This window comes from Xenopus laevis, chromosome 3L, assembly GCF_017654675.1.
Source record: "Xenopus laevis strain J_2021 chromosome 3L, Xenopus_laevis_v10.1, whole genome shotgun sequence".
Taxonomy (NCBI): Eukaryota; Metazoa; Chordata; class Amphibia; order Anura; family Pipidae; genus Xenopus; species Xenopus laevis.
Window position 1 is genome coordinate 63,907,514 of NC_054375.1, and position 23,290 is coordinate 63,930,803.

At 37.5% G+C, this 23,290-nt stretch overlaps 1 protein-coding gene across 1 annotated transcript in view; it reads right to left on the minus strand.

The window, feature by feature from the left end:
• Window positions 1–23,290, minus strand: part of ntn4.L (netrin 4 L homeolog) — an 88,111-nt gene that overhangs the window by 60,436 nt on the left and 4,385 nt on the right. Inside the window, exon 2 of the mRNA XM_018252404.2 lies at window positions 6,406–6,935. Coding sequence (XP_018107893.1) covers window positions 6,406–6,935 — 530 coding nt within the window. The remainder of the gene's footprint in view (window positions 1–6,405; window positions 6,936–23,290) is intronic.

Below are 23,290 nucleotides of genomic sequence, written 5' to 3' on the forward strand. Positions count from 1 at the left end.
TATTTGGAACAATTAGTAAAAAAAAAAAAAAATCAACCTCAATACAATAAATTAACTCATAGTAGGGCTTATTTAGAGCTATAAGTAAACATGTGTAGATATACAAGTATGGGATCTGCTACCTTGAAACCCATTATCCAGAAAGCTCCGAATTATGGGATGACCGTCTCCCATAGACTCCATTTTATCCAAATAATCCAAAGTTTTCAACATTATTTCCTTTTGCTCTGTAATAATAAAATAGTACCTTGTACTTAATCCAAAATAAGATATTATTAAATTGTATTGAAGGCAAAACAATCCTATTGGGTTTATTTAAAGTTTACATGATTATCAAGTACAGTTACGGTATGGAGATCCAAATTATGGTTAGATCTTTATCCGGAAAACCCCAGGTCCTGAGTAATTAGGTCCTGTACCTGTACATAACACTGCTGTATATGCCCTTCAGAATATCTACGGCAGAAAATAATACTTTACACTAATTCAGGTTGGGCTTCTAGAAATATACTGTAAATAAGAGCAAATAGACATTCTCTCTAAATCTCACTGTAACTGGCCCTAAAGGGACAACATCCAGAGTCTGGGAATCGCTCACTGCCCAAAGCATTCATGCAGTATTTAAAAACCTTCAGTACAAAGCTCCTGAGAAATAGTTGCTGTCTATTCATTTTTCAAATCCCTCTCAGTGTCTCCAAATGGTATGCTAGCGTGCTACACATTGTATCAAATTATAGGTTCTCCCAATCCTATTTTGACACGGCTGTGGGTAAGAAACATTTAACAGTACATATCATAACCAATGACTGATAACTTTGTGTTTTGTTGTTGAACTTAAGTATTTTTTGCCTCAGGTAAACTCTCACACACCCCTTCATAGGCAAAGATTTATGGCCCCTGGCTTGACTTATTCTTGAAATACCTGCTCTTTATGTGAGTAAACAACAGTGCCTAAGGTGCAGTACAAGCTAGACAGAGGCCTGCTCGCACATGTATAGACACTTGCTTACTATCTGCTCTAGTCTGCTTCCACAGAATATTCCCATCTCTTAACACTACACACATATCAATATAAGCAGTCTAAATGCCAACCACAGCTGTGCAATAACAAAGTAACATGTTCAAGAGAAAAAGAGACAAATCTGAGAGAAAGATAATATGAGCCCCATGCATTCCCATAGCAGGAAGGCTGGAATTGGTCCATTCGGAAGCGCGTGTATAGGCTGCCAGATAGGAAAACATAAAACTAGAGGAGGCTGTGAGCGTGAGATTATTTTATATTTTTGGCAAGAGCATAAGTTGTGCACAGGGTCCAAGCATTTCCAGGTGTTTCGATGACAGCCGTTTCACCCCAAGAAGATTGTGGAGATGAAACATGATTGGGACATGATTACTCTTTCCAATTACATTAGAGGGCATTATAGACAGATAGCGGGGGATCTTTTCTCCCTTATCAAAGAACGAAAGGCAGCCCCATTAGACTTCAGGAATTAACTTTCATTTGAAGTAGCTCAAATGGTTCTATGGTGAAGGCAGTGAGGTTGTGGAATGCCCTGCTGGGAAATGTCATGCCAGATTCTTTTAATGCCTTTGTCCCAATCCGTATGGCAAAAACCCTGGAGGTTGCTAGAAAGATTGCACTCTTAGTGAGCAAGAAAGCCCTACCTGATCCGGTCTTCACCAACTCCCTTTTGGGGCCTCAGAACTTTATACTGAGGATCAACAGGTGGCAAGGGTTAAATAGAATTGTGGTCAAAGACAGCCAAGGAGTCAGGACAGGCAGCATTCAAGCAAAGTCTGGAACCAGACAAGTCAATAGGCAGGATATAAAATCAGCAAAGGCTTTGGCAGGAACTGTATAAACAGAGCCATTTTGGGCAATGAAAGAGGGGCCAGGTATTGTTTATATTTTCAAATGTGGCCTCTTCGGAAAGGTACCACACACAGATTCTCATGTGAGCGTGCACATTTGGTGTGTGGTGACATAACAGTGCGTGCCTACACCCGCGGTCCTTTTGGAGTTTATATACAGCCACATAAAACACATATTTCTGAGCATAACTCATGCTTACATAGGTGGATGGTATTATTTAGCCATTGTTTCTGTATGATAGGATACACAACTCATACTTTACTGATTTGAAAATAAGTATCCTCTCTGGATGAATAGTAAAAGAATCTGTGCTAGTTAAAAGGTCTTTGTTTAAAAGAGCAGGATATCTAGTCATACAGGGATTAATGTATGTGGAGTGAATGCTGATCTAGATGGCAGGAAGGGTTGTTTTTATTCATACTCGTACAATATTGGCAAGAACTTCCCCTGGGGATCTTGCCTTCTTTAGAGAATGTCACCAACATGCGAAAGCTTACATCTTGAGCACATTTGTGTATTTCTTTTTTTCAATTCACAAAACTATAATTCTATGGATTATAGCTGTGGGCAGGGGTACAGATGTTGAAGTTTAATTCCCCGTTATATATCCTGCCAGTTCAGGAAAGGATCATTCAGGCTAGGTAAGTATGTACAATTTATTTGGATTGTGTTGTTAACTAAGATACATGCAGTTATTTATAGCAAGAAATGTATTACGATTCAATAGTCTAAGGCTGTCAAGATGCAGTTTACACAGCTTGCTAAATAAATACCTGTCAGGATCTCCCTAATCTAGAACCAGGGACCTGAGGTATTCTGGCCGCTGCACCCCTGGGTTCAGCCACAGGGGGCAGTGTAGTTTGGGACTGATGGATAATTTATCCCTGTCAGTGTTCTCTGGTAACCAATCAAGTAACCACCTACAATCAAGATGCGGGCAATAGCCCAATTAGGGGGCAATTTAAGTCTGTCTCTTCTTACAAACTGAGCTAAATAATTAGCTATACTGATCTGTACAAGCCATCTGAGTTCCTGTCCTGTAAGTTGGTTCCTGCCCAGCCCTTGTCTCTTTTAGTTCTAATTCACTGGTTTTGACCTTGGTCTGTTATCTGGATATGTGTTATTTGCTGCTTGCCCTGACCCTGTGCCCATTTTCGGACTGTGTTCTGCAACTGGATGTGTATTTATGGAACTTAACTGGTGGCATGTTCTCAAGCTATGTTAAATGCATTGTTTATCTTATTGTTCTTAATTCTGACCATCCTGCCTTGTGTTTCCTAGATATTTTGGCCTGTCATTAAGATAGGCCTGCCACAACAATTAATAAATGGACTGAGGTTAAAAAGTTACCAAATTCCCTAAGTCTATTAAACACAGAGGGTAGAGACTTGATTTCAACCTGACCTTAGGGTAGTTGAGCAGCAAAAAAATCCTTAAAATCTTAAACATTTCAGCAATTAGTGCAAATGTACATTATTTTACAGAAGAACTAGGCATCTTTGTTGGGTTTTCTGAAGAAATGACCCTAAGAGCCACTGGAACCTAAATAGTGCTACAGGTATGGGACCTGTTATCCAGAATACTCAGGACCTGAGGTTTTCCGGATAACGGATCTTTCCATTATACAGATCTACCTAGGCTACTAAGAAATCATGTAAACATTAAATAAACCCAATAGGCTGGTTTTGCTTCCAATACGGAATAATTATATCTTATATTCAGGGTTGGACTGGGCTGACGGGACACTGGGAAAAAACCTGGTGGGCCCCAATCCTCATGGGCCCCTGCAGGCCCAGATCCAATCCCTGATCGGTAGAAAATAAAAAAAATATGTGTGGCGCAGTGTGCAGGATTTCGCACATGCACACTGTACCCTGATGGCCCCAAATGCGCCAGTCCGACCCTGCTTATATCTGGGACCAAATACAAGTTACTGTTTTATTATTACAAAGACATAGGGAATCCATTTTAAAGATCTGGATTATTTGATTATAATGGAGTCTATGGGAAATGTTCACTCTGTAATTCGGAACTTTCTGGATAACTGGTTTCTGGATAACGGATCCCATACCTGTATATACACTATACACTCAGCCTACACCTCTCCCAACAAGAGACTGAGAAGTAAAGTCGAATTTATGAAATCAAGTTTTTTCCTCATAGATGAAACAATATGTTTTCTAGTCCTAAAATGATAATAAAATATTCAAAAGTGTATTTTGATACCATTTTGGCATCAGATAAATTAGCTCACAGTTGAAAATCTGCCAACCAGCTGTCAAATTAGTTTTACCCAGTCCACCCATCACAACATATGAATAAACTCAAGCATTATACTAATGCCACAAACACCTAAGCGTATTTTACTTATGTATAGCATAAGTCATGTCAGTATCATACCATGGGTAATTGCTTTTTAAAGAAATGTAAAAAAGAAACAATGTTTGAAGTTACCATTCATTTACATCTGCCTTCAGTTAAAATGCAATTTCTCGTGGGATGTTCTTAATGCTCACATTTATTACAGTGAATACAATCTATGTTATCTTGCTCTATTTCCTCATGCATGGCTCAGTACCAATCTGTCTAAAAAAAATCATAGAAAAACTAGTCTTATAGTCTAGTTGATCCTAGGCATTAATCAAGTCTGCAACAAAAATAGTCATGTAAAGAAGGTCCAGGACAATTGTCTCCAGCTCTTTTGGGCATTTATACTAACATTTAAGAAACATTCTCATATTACTTAGTATAATTTCTTGCAGGTTCTAGTATTTATTCCCTCATTGAGCAAGTTACCTATATGCTTCTACTGGTAAGAAATTGCAGTAGATCTCAACAATGTCCACAGAATTCCCTTTCAACTGTTGCTATGGTTTATCTCTGTGAGAAAAATGCACTTTTTTGAGCTAGAATGAGTAAAATTAGAATTCTCTCTTCTCCTTTGACTTTTTGTCAAATTCAAATGTATATGGAAAATAAAACAAGTGCAAGTACTGAAAGACACTTTTCTCCAATTCACACTTCCCAGTGTCTCCTAGAAACAAATGATACCAGTGGAATGCTAAACTGTAACTTTCAGAGGAGAGGTGACATTTCTTCAGTTGATAACCTATCAGGAATATGGATAAAGAGAGTGTTTTCTGCACTGGTACATTGTGTAGTCTGCAGATAAATGCAAATTCTTGTGCATCTGGAAGCCGCGCCAACCTCAAACAGGGCTTCCGTTATTTATAAAGCCTTGGCACTTCTTATTTGTAAACAAAAGAAACACAGAGAAATTTTAATTAGTCTTTTTAATTCCCTGGAGGGAAGGTTTAACTACTTTGTTTATAAATCTTTTTATATATATAGCCATAAAGAAAAGAAAATTAGAATGTAAAATCTTTTTGATAAGTTTATATGCATTTCTTATGTGATTATGTGATAAGTAAATCAACTAAATTGAGAACTCGTTTATGAAAGAGTCTATCAACCGATGTTTAAATTCAGACTGAATTCTTTGTTCTGAGTATTTTAAATGTTGAAAAAAAGCTTATAGAACGGAATATTGGTATAAGCACCACAATCTAACAATAGTTATAATGTAATTTCCTTTCAGCAGCACTAGATGAGAGAAGCCCTGAGTCTGTAAGTTGGCCTTCTGCAGAAACATCTGCTTGATTGGCCAATTGCCTCACAAGTGTCTGGCCCAATGGTCTGATCACACAGACAGTCTATGAGAAGACTGTCAGAATAATACATGAATGATCCCCTTTAGATAAGAATCCAGAAAAGGATAGTTTTAGGCCCATACATAGACCAGTTTTCCAACATCTATGCTGTGCCTCATAACAACTGAAAATCAAGCATGCTGTCAATGCTGTATCATGATATGAAGGGATCCAATTGTATTTTCTGGTTGTCTTATTCTGTTCCTTCAGCAGCAAAGGGAACATCATGATTGTGACACAGTTACTTTTGATAACGCTTTATTAACATTTTTCCTTATTAAAAATTAATCTTAGTCGGGTTTATTGCATTTCAAAGTTAGCATTCCTTGCAGAGACCCATGAAATATTCTATTGGCTCAGAAATGTGAATGATACTATCTGTAGTAAATGCAGACTCCATTTGCCTTGTAATCTCATAGACAGCCCTCATTGTAATAAAATTGGCCTCTGTCCCAATTAAATTTGGTTCATAGACAACTTCTGTAATATAATATGACTAATACTAGAAAAATGATGCTGACTTTGCAAGACTCCTTAACTAAATAACTGCTTCTGATAACTTGTTTTAAAAAGAACTCGGTGGAAGTGAGATCTTTTTATCCTTCTTCTAATCTTACTAACCCCGCTATGATGCAATTTCTCAGATTGGAATGAATAAAATGAATAAAAAGTGAGTGAATTTTTCTGCAGTGAGCTCTTATCTCACGTTTTGATCAATCTGCCCCCAAGTTTCTACTTCTTGCAAGGAAATGAATAAGATCACTAGTGCACAGAAACATCCCATGCATAATAATAATGCAGTTTTGAACAAAAGATATTTACCTCTCCTCCAGTACAAGGAAGTGCCTGGGAGTAACGTGAAGTACAAAGCGCTCCTTTCTCATGGACGTCGTCTTCCATAGCAAATGTTGCAGAACAGTTTATGGAGAAATATTTGTATGGAGTCCAAGTGACACCAAAATCTTGTGACCTCTCCAAAATCATAGCCGCTGGTCTGGGAGACTTGAACACCATAATTAAATGAGTAAAATAAAACTCTGTTTCCAAATCCATTCTTATGACCTCCCGTTGAGTATCCCTTGCTGATTGCCACCAAGTTCGTGGAATTTTAAAGGAGGAGTCTGCCATTGCTGAAGGAGGGTGAGAGAGTCGTGGCATTGCGGAGTTACATTTGTCACATTTTGGCTCGGTGCAAGTCTGTTCAATGTACTCTCGATATGAGCAGTAGAGTTCAGTGTTATTGTGACCACAGGTTGTCTCTGTCCATAAACTCCGGCCAATGGCTAGATTTCCCATTCTGGGATTACATGCCTTTTCACATTGAGACCCAATTCGGACCATGCTGTTCAGCCCTAAAACAAAATTTAGATGCAAAAAATTTAAATATAAAACTAGAATAGTATTTCTAAAAAATTGCATTAAGTCTTCCAGTGGTCTTTTGTTTTATATTTTTAAATTAATCATTTCCATCAGTGGCATTACTACCAGTTACTGGGCTCAAAAACAAAGTTATAGCACCCCCCTCAAGCTTTGGGAATTAGACCTTCTCAAATGTTTGCATTAAATTAAGACCTATGAGTGTGGACAATGTTTCATATATTGAAACTACTCATCAGTCAGTTCCCCCTGTACCTTCTGGTCCCCTCAGCAGTTGAAGTTTTTGTTCCTCTATAATTGTGCCCTTGATTATTCTATCAATCATTTTTTTTATGAAAACATCTATAACATGCCTATTCCATAAATACATTGTCCAATTTATTGGCACGCGAACGAGAATATTTAGATTTTGCACATCATTTCTGATTATAAAGGAGACCTACAAATTTCGATATTTTTAGGAGAATGATGGATAATCTCTGTAAATATGTTGGCACTATATAAATAAAGGATAATAATAATAATTATGTGACACCAGTTATGTGCACTGGTTTTGGTGTACAGAATGGGTGATGTGAAACAAGACAAGCCTTGTTTTATTAGTTTTCAAACTGCAAGATACAAAATATAAAGTGGAAATGCATAGGGATTATATATATGTATTTGCTGATCTGTTCTGTACTGCCAGCAATGATGTCATCTACCTGTAGAAAGGGAATTATATGTTAAAGAATTCAGGGCTGTTTTCTAATAAAACAAGAACAAGTTTTGTCATAAATGCTTTGACAGTATTTTATTGCTTAGAACATTTTTCCTATATGTGCATTATTTTACAAGGATACTATTATTATACTACATGGTTCCCTCTACACCAATACAGCCTGTCTACTGTAAATCAGTCTCTTTCTTGCAACTTCCGTACAACTTGCTTTTCACTTAAAGATTCTTTGGAAAACTCATCAGCTTCATTTTGCTACTACCTCAATGCTGAAGATAGCAAAGCAAGTGTTCCTGGCCTGACCTCTTCATCCTTGATCTAAATTATGTTCTGTGTGCATTTCTGTTGTCTCTTCCATCTCCGGGATGTTCCTTTAAGTAATTTCCTGAAACTTTTCTAAACTGAAATAAAACATCGTTCCATTTGGGAATCGCCCTGACCCTAAGCAATCCAACAGTCATTTCCACGTCCTAAGTTTTGGTATTAATTCTGTCATCTCTTTCATAAGTCATATTTAAGCACTTTCTTCGCCATTCCCTTTTCCTCTACTTGTTATGCATCCTCTTGGCTACAGCAAACCCCTCTCTGACCAGACTTCTCCTTAATCAGCTCTCCCCTTTAAAAGTTTTCTAAATTTAAACACTCCCTGAAACCCATCTTTCCTTCATCTGCTGAGTCTTAGTGCAGGATGCACAGTGCATTCTAATGTTCTGGAACCAATATCCTGCTTGCAGGAAATAACATTTTGATTAATGCAGGGGCGTAACTACAGAGCTTCCCCAAAGCATTTAGTTATTCATCATCCAAGCCACTAAACAGTGTCCAATAAGAAAATAAGAATGGTAAAAGAAAATCGCACCAGTCTTTTCCGGGTGAAGCTGCCATTTATATTTTGCCCTGCATGATCAGTGTTTTTTTCTAGTTATGTCTTTTTTTTTTTTTTTTTTTTTTGCTATTTAGCAAGTCACAATTTAAACAATGTCAAGAGGTCTTTTTAAAGATAATGTTATAATACACAGACATGCAGTATAACACAACTGCATTTAACCTAGAAGGAAAGTAGAATTTCTAGCAGCATTATTGGTTTTTGAATAATCAGTACTAGGGATGGGTGAATTTTTTCGCCTTGTTTCAGAAAATAACACCCATAGACTTGTATGGCGTCATGTGTCAAAAAAATAATTTGCTGCGCGTCAAAAAAATTTTGACGCCCATAGACTTTAATTGGTGTCGGCGGTGAATTTTTGGCGAAACGAAATGGGTCAAATTCGCCCATCCCTAATCAGTACATCATAGTTTTGTGGTAGTATATATAAGTAAGTTTGACTTAACTTTGGCTACATTTATCCAGTTATATTTAAATCTTAAGCTCACTGCTATTAGCTAGAGGTGATACTGTTTATCATGGTTAATTGTAATATAAAAAATACGCTGTATGATTACTAACAAACATTCTTTTGATTCAGAGGGGACCAATAATGCATTTTCCACATTTCATGGCATGTGGTTTGGATTAATGAATGAAATAAAAGACTGAAACCACCAAATAAAAATGAAAAAAAAGTGTAATATAAGACATTTGACAATTAAACGTTAGTATCACAGCAACCAGATCTGGAATCTAACAACAATATGTAATTATGATAGTTATACTTTATTGCCTAATAAACAGAGAAAATTTCCATCAATGAATGAATTCATAAGCAATACAAAGAATGTCAAAGATAAGACCAGTAACACCTGTTAGATTAAAAGCAGTAGTAAACTAAACTTTATATACAACTAATTTACAGCTTCAACTAAGTTACAATCATCTTTTTCTTTAGACTCCTTAAATAAATGTGCCTCATGGATTTTATGTATTAAAAAACAGGACCAGCAACTAATAGTAACCAATCAGCAGGTAGCATTTACTGTCCACCTGTTTAAAAGCAAATATCTTATTGGTTACTATGGGTTACTGCTCCTGGGCAAAGTTAGTGCCTTGTATTACATATGGGGGTATGTCTCATATAGTGTCAACCATGTGGAAACTGTAGGGATCTTTACTAAGACCCCGGGCACAGTGTTGCTGGGTGCAGGAAAGCCCTTTCCTTACCACCTACCACAAGACCCCATTGTGGCCTGCCTCCATTGCCTATGACATCCTAGTTCTCGCTCTGAGGATTCTGAAGAGGTGGGATGTCAGGGTGGGTGAGCTGGCCACATCTTCCCGAAGGCAGTTGTATCACAGGGTGATCAGGGACTATTTTGCTGCTCCTCTTGCTCTGAGAGATTGTATGGGTGACATCCTTCAGAAAAGCCTTCGTTTTCTTAATGGCAAGAGACTCCCCTCTAAGTTTTTTGACAACTGCTGGCTTTCACTCCAAGGGAAACTCTATGTCCGAGGCAACCTGACTTATCTTACCATTGGCAGCAAAGATTGTCCCTGGGGGTGTGGGGAGGTGGAGACCCAAGAGCATTTTCTTGTCAGTTGCCCAGTGACTAGAGATGTCTATAGTCAGATGGCAGCAGCCTGAACACTCCTGAACAGTCTGAACTATGCAGACTCAGCCTATGGGGTTCCCGCTATACACCACCCACTGGACCGTGAGATAATTTATATCCTACTTGCATGCACGCGGTACCAGATCTGGCAGCATAGATGCAGGAGATCTTTTGGCCAGTTGGGCGCTACCCCAGATAATATAGTGAAGGCAGCTCTGGCTCAGTTGAGTTTCCTGAAGGGAAGTGAGATAAAGAGGTCATCATCATATCAGAACCTATGGCGAGGGGTGAACCTTACTCTTTCATCTTCATGAACATGCCCTCGTCTCAAGGTATATACTTATTGTTTGTATATGGCTCCCTGGGCACTGATACTGCTCCTCTCTTTTTCTAGAGGCTGGATGTGCAGCTTTCTGTAGCCTGGAAGAATTTATTCAGATTTGAATATGAAAGTATGATGTTTTTGTTGGGTGATGAAAACAGGAGAAGTTTGCTCATTTGGGATGGTGGTGGGGGAAGGAAGGCCGTATGGACAATTCAAGACTTTGCAAACTGGCCTTTTGGTGTGTTTGATAGAAAAGTTGCCAATGGACAGAGGGATGGACTCTGCGGGCTGGAGGGTGTATGGGGGGTTTGTGGGATTTTTGGTTATTTTTGTTTTGTTGTATGATTTGTAAACGGTTTATGAATTGATTGAATTGAATTGATTAATGTAAAGTGATCTTTTAAATAAAAATTTCCATTGCCTATGACATGACAGTTAAGGGATAGGCAGGGGGTTGGGTGGGGGGTAAACTAGTGATGTGTGGGTCGGTTTTTCTTAACCTGCACCCAACCCGAGCAGGCAGAAGAACTCAACCTGAACCTGCCCGCGACCACCTGCACATCACTAGGGTATACCTACTAACTTCCCATTACCTAAAGAATACAATTTTACCAAATGCAGATATAACATTATTCATGGGGCAGCTACATCACTGGATTGTAAGTGAGTCAGAGCATCACAGCTATTATTTAAATCCTTATTTTAGGCAAAACTAGCCTATTAGATTTATTAAATGAAGTACAATGAAGTATTAAGATCAAATTACAGAAATATCCATTATCCAGAAACCCCCAGGTCCCAAGCATTCTGGATGGGAGGCAATCCCAATACACAGGGAGAAAGGAATAGGATGTAAAGAGCTGGTGTTCATAGGGGTCATTGTTGTTTGGCGGAGATGAGGAGGACACTAAAATTGCACTGGAGTCCATGCGTATATTTCTAACCCCCACCCCCTGTATGGGTTATCACCTAGCTGAATTTTACCACCCTGGCAGGTAAAAATGTTGCTTGATGACAATGTTAATAATACTGAAAAATATAAAATATAGGGAAGCCCTACAGCAGCTCCAGGGACTTTGTTAAAGCTCCGACTTCAAAATCACTTCAGTGATGGTTTTGCTAATCAGTCTTCTACCCCAACAAAATGCTGCAATCTGAGCCAACCAATGGCAGCTAAACTTTCTTTAATTATAGGTAAAGTCACAGTACATTGATAGGTGTTATAAATTAGATATCTAAATTATTGCGTAATTATATATTAATAAAGCCAATTATTTTTATATTTCATTATTAAAATGCAATTGTAAACCTACAACAAGGTCACATTATAATGGAGACAGGTACTGGTGGTAAAAGTGATTTGCAATGAAGAGCTTACAATCTAAAAGTTAATTTGTATTTACTGCCTGCACTTTCAGATGCTATTGTGATGTCTGGGGTTTTACAGTGTTCATGCATTTATGGCTGCTATAAAATGATTAAAAGAAAAAAACATATTCACATAAATATTTATGGATGGGTTAAGAGCTACTTTTATCCTTTTATCAGATAGCAAAACAAAATAAGGATTTAGATTTTTATCAAAATGTCTTTTATGTTTATCAGTGCACAGAGATTTGTATGTACAGCTGAAGGTAATTTGCTCTAAAATGGTCCTAAAACTACGCACACATTTACACTAAGATATGCAGCAATAAAGGATCAGTAAACTACAAGAGCCTTTGGCTCTCTCTGGATTGAGCTTCTTTTTTTTTGTACTGCAATGGAAAACAAATTACACTGTAGGAGCCACTCATACAAGTTGAATTTAAAATTGTGTTTTACCCATTATTTTGGCCACAGGGTGTGAAAGCAACATAACATTTTGGGTGGACAACAAGGCTTCCTTTATCTGATGTCTCCTCTCTCCTGCTTATGTACAAGACATCTGTACTACTGTTTGTGACTCTTAGCTTCACTCTGTTCGCATGGGTGGGAGGGAGGACTGGCCAATAGACAGTTCATGGGACTTTTATACATTAAAAATCCTAAACAAGTTCAGAGTAAGTGCATTTGAGGTTCTAGTTGCCCAAGCGTAACCTCAGCACTTTAAGAACAGGAAATAAATTGCAATATAAAAGTTCCACAATTGTAAAACACCGGGGCTTAATGAACAAGCTTGCAGTTGAGCTAATGGTCACACTAGAATAGATGCAATTGTAGTACGTATTAATGCTACTTATTAAAGGTACTTGCACTTCATTAAGGTTTTGATAAGCACCTTGCATCTGGCCAGTCTGAATGGTCTGCAGGTGTACCTACTGACACAGAGGAATGCAGGAGCTACCCTAAACATAGTGGTAAATCCCAATGCGGGCTGCGTCAATAGGCGCGACAGACTTGCACCCAAAGAATCACATGTAAATATCATTTTAAGACTGAGCAAAATCCAGACAATCTGACAATTTGGACCACAACTTGCACCAATTCATGAAACTGGGGGTGCAACTGCGTTTGTTTTGACACAGATTGGGAAACTGTAGAAGAAGCCAAGAGGATGACCTGCAAAACTTTTATTTTTGTTCACACAACATGTTTTGGGCATGCAATCCTTTGCAGTATAACTCTTCTATGCTTCTTCTACTGCTTCACTTGGACTCAAGGTGCCTGGGAGAATTCACAATAAGAGAATAGAACTAAGCATGGGTTTGAGGGTAGAAAAAAACCTCCATTGGTCTCTTCTTCACACTCCATGGTCAAAATGATATAGCACAAGCCATTGCCAAAGGTAAATGAATAATACAAATGTCCCAGACCTTTAGCAAGGGGAGTTTGCGCAGAGATACATTGTTGCAGGTTAGCACCATACTGGACCAAATAGTTGAAAACAAGAGCCTTAAGTTATCATTTAAATAATTTAGAATTCATGTTTTATTATGAATAAAAGAAGAAGCCTTACACATTACGTGTTACCAGGGGACACAAAATATCTCTGCAGAACCCACTGTACTGGGCCAAGCAAAATATCAACAAACATTAACAAATGCAAAAAATATGCTTGAAGTTACCAATATGTCCTACACCACTGAGTAGCTAAGGTGGGGCTCGCTGCATATAAAGAGGAATTAGCACAATCTTTTGGACTACAAGCTATTCAAAAATAGAATTCAGTTACCTACAAATATTATATATACCATTCTTATAATACCATTACGTGATAATTCCTTAAAGGGATACTGTCATGGGGAAAAAAAATCACTATGCATCAGTTAATAGTGCTGCTCCAGCAGAATTCTGCACTGAAATCCATTTCTCAAAAGAGCAAACAGATTTTTTTTTATATTTAATGTTGAAATCTGACATGGGGCTAGACATATTACCAGTTTCCCAGCTGCCCCCAGTCATGTGACTTGTGCTCTGATGAACTTCACTCACTCTTTACTGCTGTACTGCAAGTTGGAGTTATATTACCCCCCTTCCTTCCCACAACCCAGCAGCCTAACATCAGAACAATGGGAAGGTAACCAGATAGCAGCTCTCTAACACAAGATAACAGCTGCCTGGTAGATCCAAGAACAGCTCTGAATAGTAAAATATGGGCCCCACTAAGATACATTCAGTTACATTGAGTTGGAGAAACAACAGAATTTTAATGTAATTTAGAAATAAAAACTACACCATAAAAATCATAAGCCACTTTAAAATACCATTACACAACCCTAAAATAAATAACCATGACATTCGTATACATCCTGTTTACAACTAAAACTAGAACATATAGCCAAAGTTAGAAAATACACAGAAAAAGCTGTTTGGAACATCATATTTAAATGGTAGCTAATGCACCAGACAAAGCCCCAAAACCTGTAGTCTGTGTTTTGTTCCTATACAATATACACATAATGGGCAAAATAAAATACATGTTCTGTATTAGCAACACATCGGGGCATATTTATTAAGGGTTGAATTTCGAAATCAAAAAGACCAACCGAAATGAAGTCGAAGGGTTTTTTGGGTGGAAGAGGTCCATATTCGAATAGTACGATCGAAGGATTACCACATTCAATCGAATTTGATTCAAAGTTTTTCCCCAAAAAAACTTTGATTTCTCAAAGTCCACCAATTGACTTCAAATGGGTTCTAGGAGGTCCCCCATAGGCTAAAACAGCACTTTGACAGGTTTTAGATGGCAAATGGTCAAAGTCGAAGTTTTAAAGAGACAGTACATGATAAATTTCAATATTCGAATTTTGAAGTTTTTTTTAAATTCGAATCGAATTAGGACTATACCCTAGTCGAAGTACACAAAAAATAGCTCGAAAATTTAAGTTTTTAACTTCGAAAATTCACCTCGACCTTTGATAAATCTGCCCCATAAATGATATCTTTAGCCAACATTAAAATGGCCTGTTTTTAAACCTGCAGCCTGTGTTTTGGTCCCATACAATATACACATAGTGGGCAAAATAAGAAACATCCAATATTAGTGGCAATGAATGACATCTTAACCCAAACATTAAAATGGCCTGTTTTTATGTATTGTATTGAATTGTATTGTATCTAGTACTATAGTAATAGGGACATTTTGTCGAAATCAGTGACATTTTCCTTATTTTAACACCTTCTTTACTGACCAGACCCTCACACACACTAGGATGCTACCTTGAGATATAATAACCGGAGACTGTTCAATTAATCCTAACAAGCTGCATTATATCTTTCATCTAGTTGTACCTAAAATGTATTATTAATTTATAAAGTAACACTTTGTACAGTAACCAAGACTAAGGTCTACTGCGTTAATCTTTAGAACTGTATTGCTAATGGCAAACATCAAAAGGCATGATGAATAAAACAAACCCATGAAACATCGATCTAAAAACGATTGCCTGGGGAGATGTTTATTTTAATTTTGTCATGAAGTAAACTGACATCAGCCTAGTACCTAGTGAATTAAATTGTATTCCATGTTCAAAGACACAAGGAAGGATTTTGCATTTTGATCATAAATACAAACCTGTGTGTGAGTTTGTTTATCCAATAACAATTTATTTTCAAACAAAAACTCTTTCAAGATTTGTTCCTCAGAAACAAGATACTTATCAAACACTTTTTGAAGATGGCCCAGATTTGTCGAGTGCAGATGTGTATAACTTTGCGTCATAGTGTAAAAGTGTTGACTACAACACAACAACTGTAAACACAGTGCAGACATAAATAAACAGAAAGATTAACTTTGTAGTCTTAATTTCATATAAAAATATTTCAACAGTGAAGCTGCAGAAGAATAGCAGAATATCACAAAGATAAATCGCCTGAAGTTGCCTCACCAGGAAACTTCGGGCTATTTGGGAAAACAAAGCACTCCGAGTGCTACCCCGCCGACGAGTTAGATTCTAGCCGCAGGAAGGCTTTTCGGGGAGATTAGTCACCGGAAGAAGAGGTGATTTGTCGCTGAGCGACAAAATCTCCCCGAATCTTCAGGTGTGACTCTGTCTTTAGTGGTATGAACAATAGAGGTTTTACATGTGTAAACAATGCAGGGGGGATTACAGGTGTGAACGAAGCAGGAATTTACTGTCTGAATTTGAAGTTAAACAATACAGTTAATGCCAGTTAATCTCAGTACTGATACCTTTTTCAGATCACACAAGGTAAGCAGTCACAGAAGGCAGACTTTCATGTGGGGGGTCACACAGCGGGGGGCCGCCAGTTGTCCAGTTGGACAGCACTGATTTAGATCATTAATAGAACTGTGAGAACAAGGGCCACAGAAAACTAGAAGTGAAAGGATTTTTTTTACGAGTTTTTTGCTTTTTTTGCAATACAAATCAAGATAGTGCCCATCTCTGTGGTTAGCAGTCAATTTTAAAGACAATTAGTAAAGTTGGAGATGAAGCAAGAGATATGGAAATTCTCATTGTTACGTATAAAGACAAATATGTAGATCAATAATATTTTGCTCATAGCCAATATATATTTTATTCCTGTGTTTAAAACATATTTTTCCTATCTTACTGCCATGAAAAAGTCTTATTTGTTCTACAATGGTTGCTCTAAATGGAACCTAAATGGTTTTAATTTCTGCATGTTTTTCTTAAATTGTCTTTATTTGGCCTGCCATACTACTCTTACCCTCTAGACTGCAACCTTCTGAGCAGAGTCCTCTTACCACCCAGTGCCTGCTGTCTTTATCATATCTATAAATCATTCAGCTTTATAGCTGTGGTAGATAAACCAGCAAACTGAAATACTCTAGCAATTATATATAGCATTTTACTGTTTCACAATTAAAGGGACACTGTCATCAAGCACTATGTTTCTATTTATTACTATAACCAATGAGTAAATCTGGGATTTGGTGTAAATAAAATAGTTTTATGTGATATGTTGTTTGTTTGGCTGGGTCTGCTTCCTTTCATTTTAAGCGCCCTGTCATGTTTTGTCATGCCTACGAGTCTAGCTATTTTTAATGGGAATATGGATAGGGTTAGTGAACAAAAAAGGGTTCACTCTGGGAACATTGGAAGATAAAATATCATAGATAATAAAGGAGTCGATTTGAAAAATGTGGTGCAATATTTAAGAAACTGCAAACACTTTACCATCAGTGTATAACGTACTCATAAAAGTTATGCACATTACAGTGCTTGCTTGCAAATTTTGTAAATAGCACATGCACTTGTACTTTCACCCTTCCCCGCGTCTTTGCACCACGCATCAGAGAAGTATTATTAACTCACACCCTACATCTCTATACAAGTATAGAGAAAAGCTGACGGCAAGAAAAAAGTAGTACCCCAAGAACTAGGCTTGGCCCATAGCAACCAATCAGCAGGGATCTTTTATTACTGGTCACCTGTTTAAAAGAAAACATCTTATTGATTGCTATATTTACTGCACCTGGACAAGCATTATGCCTTTTACCTATAGGAGTAGTTCCTTTTATTTTATCTGGGGCAAGTCTATTACTCATGTAAAGCTGGGCATATAGGTTTAGATCAACTGCCCAGCATAGACTGAAAACTGTGCAAAACATTTGACTTTATCACTATATGTATGCCCACCTTAAATGAAGTGGTACTTGAAAGAGAGAATTTCCATATAGGAAAGGGGAGTTGCTGTTGGCTGAATTCATAAGTAATTCTCATTCATTTTAATTACACCCTGCCTTTTGTGCAAGGGCAAAAAATAGTGATTTGGTATTAAGTATTAGTTAAATTCTCAGTTTTTTATATACATGAAGTGATGCTCCATGAGGTATTTACAAACCTTCTTTTTACAAAATGCTTTTACTTTATTTGATAGACAGTGAAGGGCTTTTTGGCTCCTTGTAGCCTCCTTAACGCCAATCTTACTGCTTCCTCCATTTAGACATATCACAGGATGATGATTTCAACGTAAATCATGCTAAGGCAAAACACAGTGCATACATTATTAAGGAACATTTCAAGGTACATACCTTGAAATGTGCTGAAATCATTCATGCACAGTGTTTATTGTCACTGATATCCCTGTTGCTAGGGTCAGCAATTGGCTGGTTCACCTGTGGTCCATCAGGGTATATGCACTAGATTCATGTATGCAAGGGTGGACAAGTTTAATATTTTGGAAACCCATGCTATTCAAAATAGTAATACATATTGTTGTCCCTAGAAAAGACCCAACATGTTAAGATTCTTAATATTTCCCTGAAACAATGCCCAAACGCCTGCACTTCCCTTAAAAGTCACTCGTGCCGGTGTCCTGTTGCAGTGTTTGTGCAGAGGCTGGATAACTTACAATTGATTGCCTAATGAAGATTGTTACTAAAATCACATGAGATCCTGTTTACACTGAGTAAGGCATCTGAAATGTATTACTCATTCCATGGGCTGTTCAAAAGAAAATCTCTTAGCGTCTGCTTGCACAGAAAATGTATTGCTTTCTCTCCTCTAAGGGCACAGGCCATCAGATATGCTACGGTTTCCAGATTATTTGAAAAACAAAATCAGGGACTTTATTATTAGATGCAGTTTGCTGAGATGCATATTTCTTCAACATGTTTTTTCATTTTAAAGCTCCTGGATTTGCTATATGCAAACAGGTGACTTTTGTTTGCATATGTACTATGATATAAGTCAATCAGTGAAGGTAAAACACACCTAGCAATGAGGGCTATTACTTGTAAGCTAATTGTAAACATACTGTTGTGGCTATGGAATGCTATTAGGTACTGTTTTATTTTTTTTTCTGAAGCCTTTTCAGATGCGGAACCCTTAAAACTCCTTCCAAATTTTACAATGCTTTTTTGAAGCAGTTACTCTTTTAATTTGCATGTTCACCGTAAACTACAAGATGGTATGGATTAGCGGCCCAGGGAACTAGGGATGTAGAAAATTTGTGGCATGGGCAGCCAAACAAGGTGTAAGATAGTGGCTATAAATTGTGAAGCTGCTACCCCTAGAGGGACCCAAAAATTGTGGAAGATGGGGGGCATTCCTCTCAACATATAGGCTAAAATTTGAAGGTAAATATTTATACAGCCTTGGAAGTGGCTGAAAACATAGCTACAAGATGGCACCAGAACACACAAAGTCCAAAGATCTGGAACAAGGCCTGTATCAAATAACAGTGTGCTCAATCATTCTGGTTATGCCATTCTATCGCCCCCACAGTCCTTCTGAAGTGTCAAAATCTCCATACTTCATCTCTGTGGCAAGGGATTTCAGTAGATGCCTAAAAATGCATGGTATGAGAATAACATACTGTAGCTATAGCTGCAGTAGGATCTACCCCCTCTGTTCACTTATTATCCATGTAAAGAAATGCCATACAACTATGCCATCATCACATATATTCCCCCTGTACTTAACCCACTTTAGCAGTTTTCAGTCGTCTCCACATAAATTATCCTGGGGGCTCTACAGAGTGATTCACTAAGATTTGTATCTTAAAGCATTCACTAGATTCAGTAAATAGAATGTGCTTCTTTTAAACCACTGTGCATTATGGGCCTTTGAAATTCAATAAATCCATGTGCCGCTATGGTATTTCCCTTTGCACTGCTATTTTGGCAGCAGTTGAGTTTAGGAGTAAATGGTCAGCATCACAATATTATGGAATATAGGCATTAATTAATCTATATAAGGTGTGAAACTATGCACCAGACATTGCTCAGGTAAGGCAAACGCTTCTATTTGAATTCAGCAACATACTTCCCCCAATTATTAATACTGACTAAATTTTGTGAAAGTTCTGTGCTTCCTTTGTTTAGAGTGCATGGAATGAGACCGTGTCAATCCTGCCCCTGTCCCTGGTACTGAAACTTGCGCAGTTCCTTTAGGCCTATGAAAGCAATTCACTATAAACTCAACCAGCAAAATAAATTATTGATATCAACTTAATGACTACGTTTGAAAACGAACTAGTCTTTCGGGACAACAGTAAGAGGGGTGATTTTACATATAAAGGCCTCAAGTGTAAGCATTTCTGCTGTGGTATCTATTGTGGGTGATAACACATTTGGTACTATCAAATGCATTACCTGAATATTTGCAGGGCAGTAATAGTAAGATTTATAACCCTCCACTCTCTGCTCTTGTATTCTATGCAAGCCTAAGGCTAATGCCAGATGCAGCAGATCTTGTTCTGTAGAGAAACACAGGCCCTCCTCTCCTACGCTGGCAGATTTCAATGCTGAAATGTGAGTTTGGCACCAAAATCTGCCACGTGTGCCTGCACCCTGGCCAACATAATGTATCCTGGTGAAGGGTGGCACATCCAAGAAGCATAGGAGCAGATTCTAGGCCTGTGTTTATCCACAGGCCAAGATAGACTACATTAAGAATTAACCTAATTGTTTGTCTAGACCCAAACAATGTGTTGGAGGAATAATGGTGTGAGTGACTCAGGAGGTTTTGTTAATTAATATTTGTCCTTTGGCTCAAAAAGATCCACTAGAGTAAAATTCTGCCACTCTCCATTCATTTCTATGGGATATTTAAAAGAGTATTTATCAAATGATTGAAAATGAAAGTTCGACCTTTGATAAACATGCCTTTAAAAAATGCTATAGAAATGAATGGAGAGTGGTGGAATATCACTCTAGTGGACTGTGGTGATTTCTAACTTCACTCTGATAAATATACCCCTGAGATGAAGTGGGCTGTTGGGGCATGGTCTTAACCAGATGCAAAAATACAGTGGTTGTCTAAGTAGAGACCTTAGATATTAACAAATTAAATTACAACTGTAATTGCAAAGCGTAAAAAAAAACCTAGATACCTATGGCCAGTGCCAATGTGCCCACCCAGCTCTAATAAAATAATGTGCAAGTGCTTCCAGTGAACCCTGGCATTATTGCCAGCTTAAAGATTGATTTGGCTGTAGGGTTCTGCTAATGGGTTGTGTCAATAGCTGCTACTGATTTTGCTACTACCAACAAATCAGATTCAAATGCTGTTTAACACCATGCACAACCAATCACAAAACACACAACTAAGAAGGCACTGTATAGAGAGCTGCAAATGCCCCATCTAGAATATGTGATACAATTTTGGTCTCCAGCGCTCAAACGGGACATTATTGAATTTAGAGAGTGTGGGTTTTTTTACAGTGAGAGATGTGAAGATGTGGAATTCTCTCCCTGAATCAGTTGTACAGGCTGATACATTAAATAGCTTTAAAAAGGGTTTGGCTGGCTTTTTAGCAAGTGAGGGAATACAGGGTTATGGAAGATAGCTCATAGAACAAGTTGATCCAGGGACTGGTTCGATTGCCATCTTGGAGTCAGGAAGGCAGGTTATATATAGACTTGAAAGTTTGATCTTGATGGATTACTATGTTACAATTTAGCAACAAGTTCTGCTGGAATTATCGGAAAAAACTCTGCATTGTGCAAAATTTCACTTTGAGTTCTTAAATGAGGCTTTATGATTGAATTTCTTGGTTTCAGGGCTTTCTGGAGCAATTTTGCAGTTAAAAAAAACTTGTATTTTGTATAAAACCATTATGGCTTCAAAACTGAAATTCATAAAGATGAAAGTTCTAATGTATATTATTATTAAAGTATATTATTTCTTGTAAACTGCACAACTGCCTTTGTGTTCCTTCCTTAACAAGCAAAATTTACAGCTGTTTCTGCATCTGGAACTCAATAGGTTTTTTCGCATCTATTATCAAAACTTGAAGAAAAAATGCACATCTGTGTTCAAAATAAGGCAAGTAAGTAGGACATACTTTAAAAATGTGTCTGCCCATTGTTTCGACTGAAAAATGTTTACATTGCACTTTTCATTTTCTTTTAACAGTGCATGTTATATATGTACACTATTTTTCACCACCTGCTGAAGTAGAGCATTTGCCTTACCCAATGCAAGGAGAGTGGGATGAAAGCACTGCCATTTTATATGTTACTGAGATATGCCTATCATATACAGAAAGAGACAGGCTTTACATTTGGCAAATATCAACACTACCCATATACCTTTATAAAGTTCATATGGGTCTGTTCACATTAAGATCACCCTGCATTGTGAATAGTCATTTATCTTTATAATTTGAACCTTCCAGTTAGTCCTGTAACACACAAATACCAATCAGAAATGAGTTTGTACTGGTTCTGAATTAGAGATTAGAAGTCAGCACTCACCCATAGGGTATATTGGACGCAGGTGCAGGTCTAAGGTGGCCACTTCCACCCGTTTTGTAAACACAATGTAGAAAAGCAGACAGCACCACACTTGAGGTAAATTCTTAAAATGCCTTTATTCCAAAAGGGCTTATTTCAGCATGAACAAAATAGCAGCGACGTTTCAGGCGTACAATCGCCTTTTATCAAGCCGCTTGTACTGGTTCTGTACATTGATCATCAGTATAATAGGCAGTTTTGGCCCATACTACCATGTTTCACACTCTATAGTATAAAAATCGTAACCCGAGCTGAAAATGTAGAGAACTTAATCATGGCATTCTGGGGAAAACCAGGGAATGCATGATACTTGTGCTACTACCACTAATTTCAGCTGTGCATGTTTAAAATACCACTGATATTTATCACAGCGGAGGACAAATTCAGCAGAATATCAAAGCAAGAATTCACATATTTTTAATACAGTACTATTTTCAATCCACAGTTAGATCTGAAGCAAATTTACATACATATGAAGTTAATATGTTTACCCAGAAAAATCCATTTTAACATTACCAGGTACCACCAGCAATAGATGATATATTATACTAAATAAGATCTGTCAGTAGGTTTTTTTTTATCTAACTAGATAACAGGTGAAGAATAAAAGTCTCTGTTACTAGCAAAGGGGACTTTTCTAAACTTTCCAGGACTCTACTTGAGTTTCAGTAGCTTTGAATTTGAAACCACTGACACTAATTCTCGGAATGTCACCACATTGTTTTATAATTATATTTTTACTTTAATAATGTACAAATATTTTTTTTATTCCCAAGGTCTTGCCAAAACTCCAAATTGTCTCTCCTGTCAGTAAAGAACATTAGGTGCAAAAAAGGTTTCTTTGGTTAATTTCAGCTACACTGGTGCACCACTACCCTATATGCGAGACCACATGATTGGTCTGAGCTATTAACTTGCATTTAGATTGTACTTTTTGTGGTATATGGTGGTGGTCACATAATTATTGCTGGATCTGAATGGGCCAAATTAAAATATCTACATATGTTGCCAGTTTCATGATTTAACGGCTGGGAACAATTGTTGCCAGTTTTGTGATTTAATTGTTGACCATGTGGCCTAAATTATCAGAATAGTGAGGAATAGACTAATTGTTTTTTTGTACTGGAAACAGAATCTGTTTCACATATAA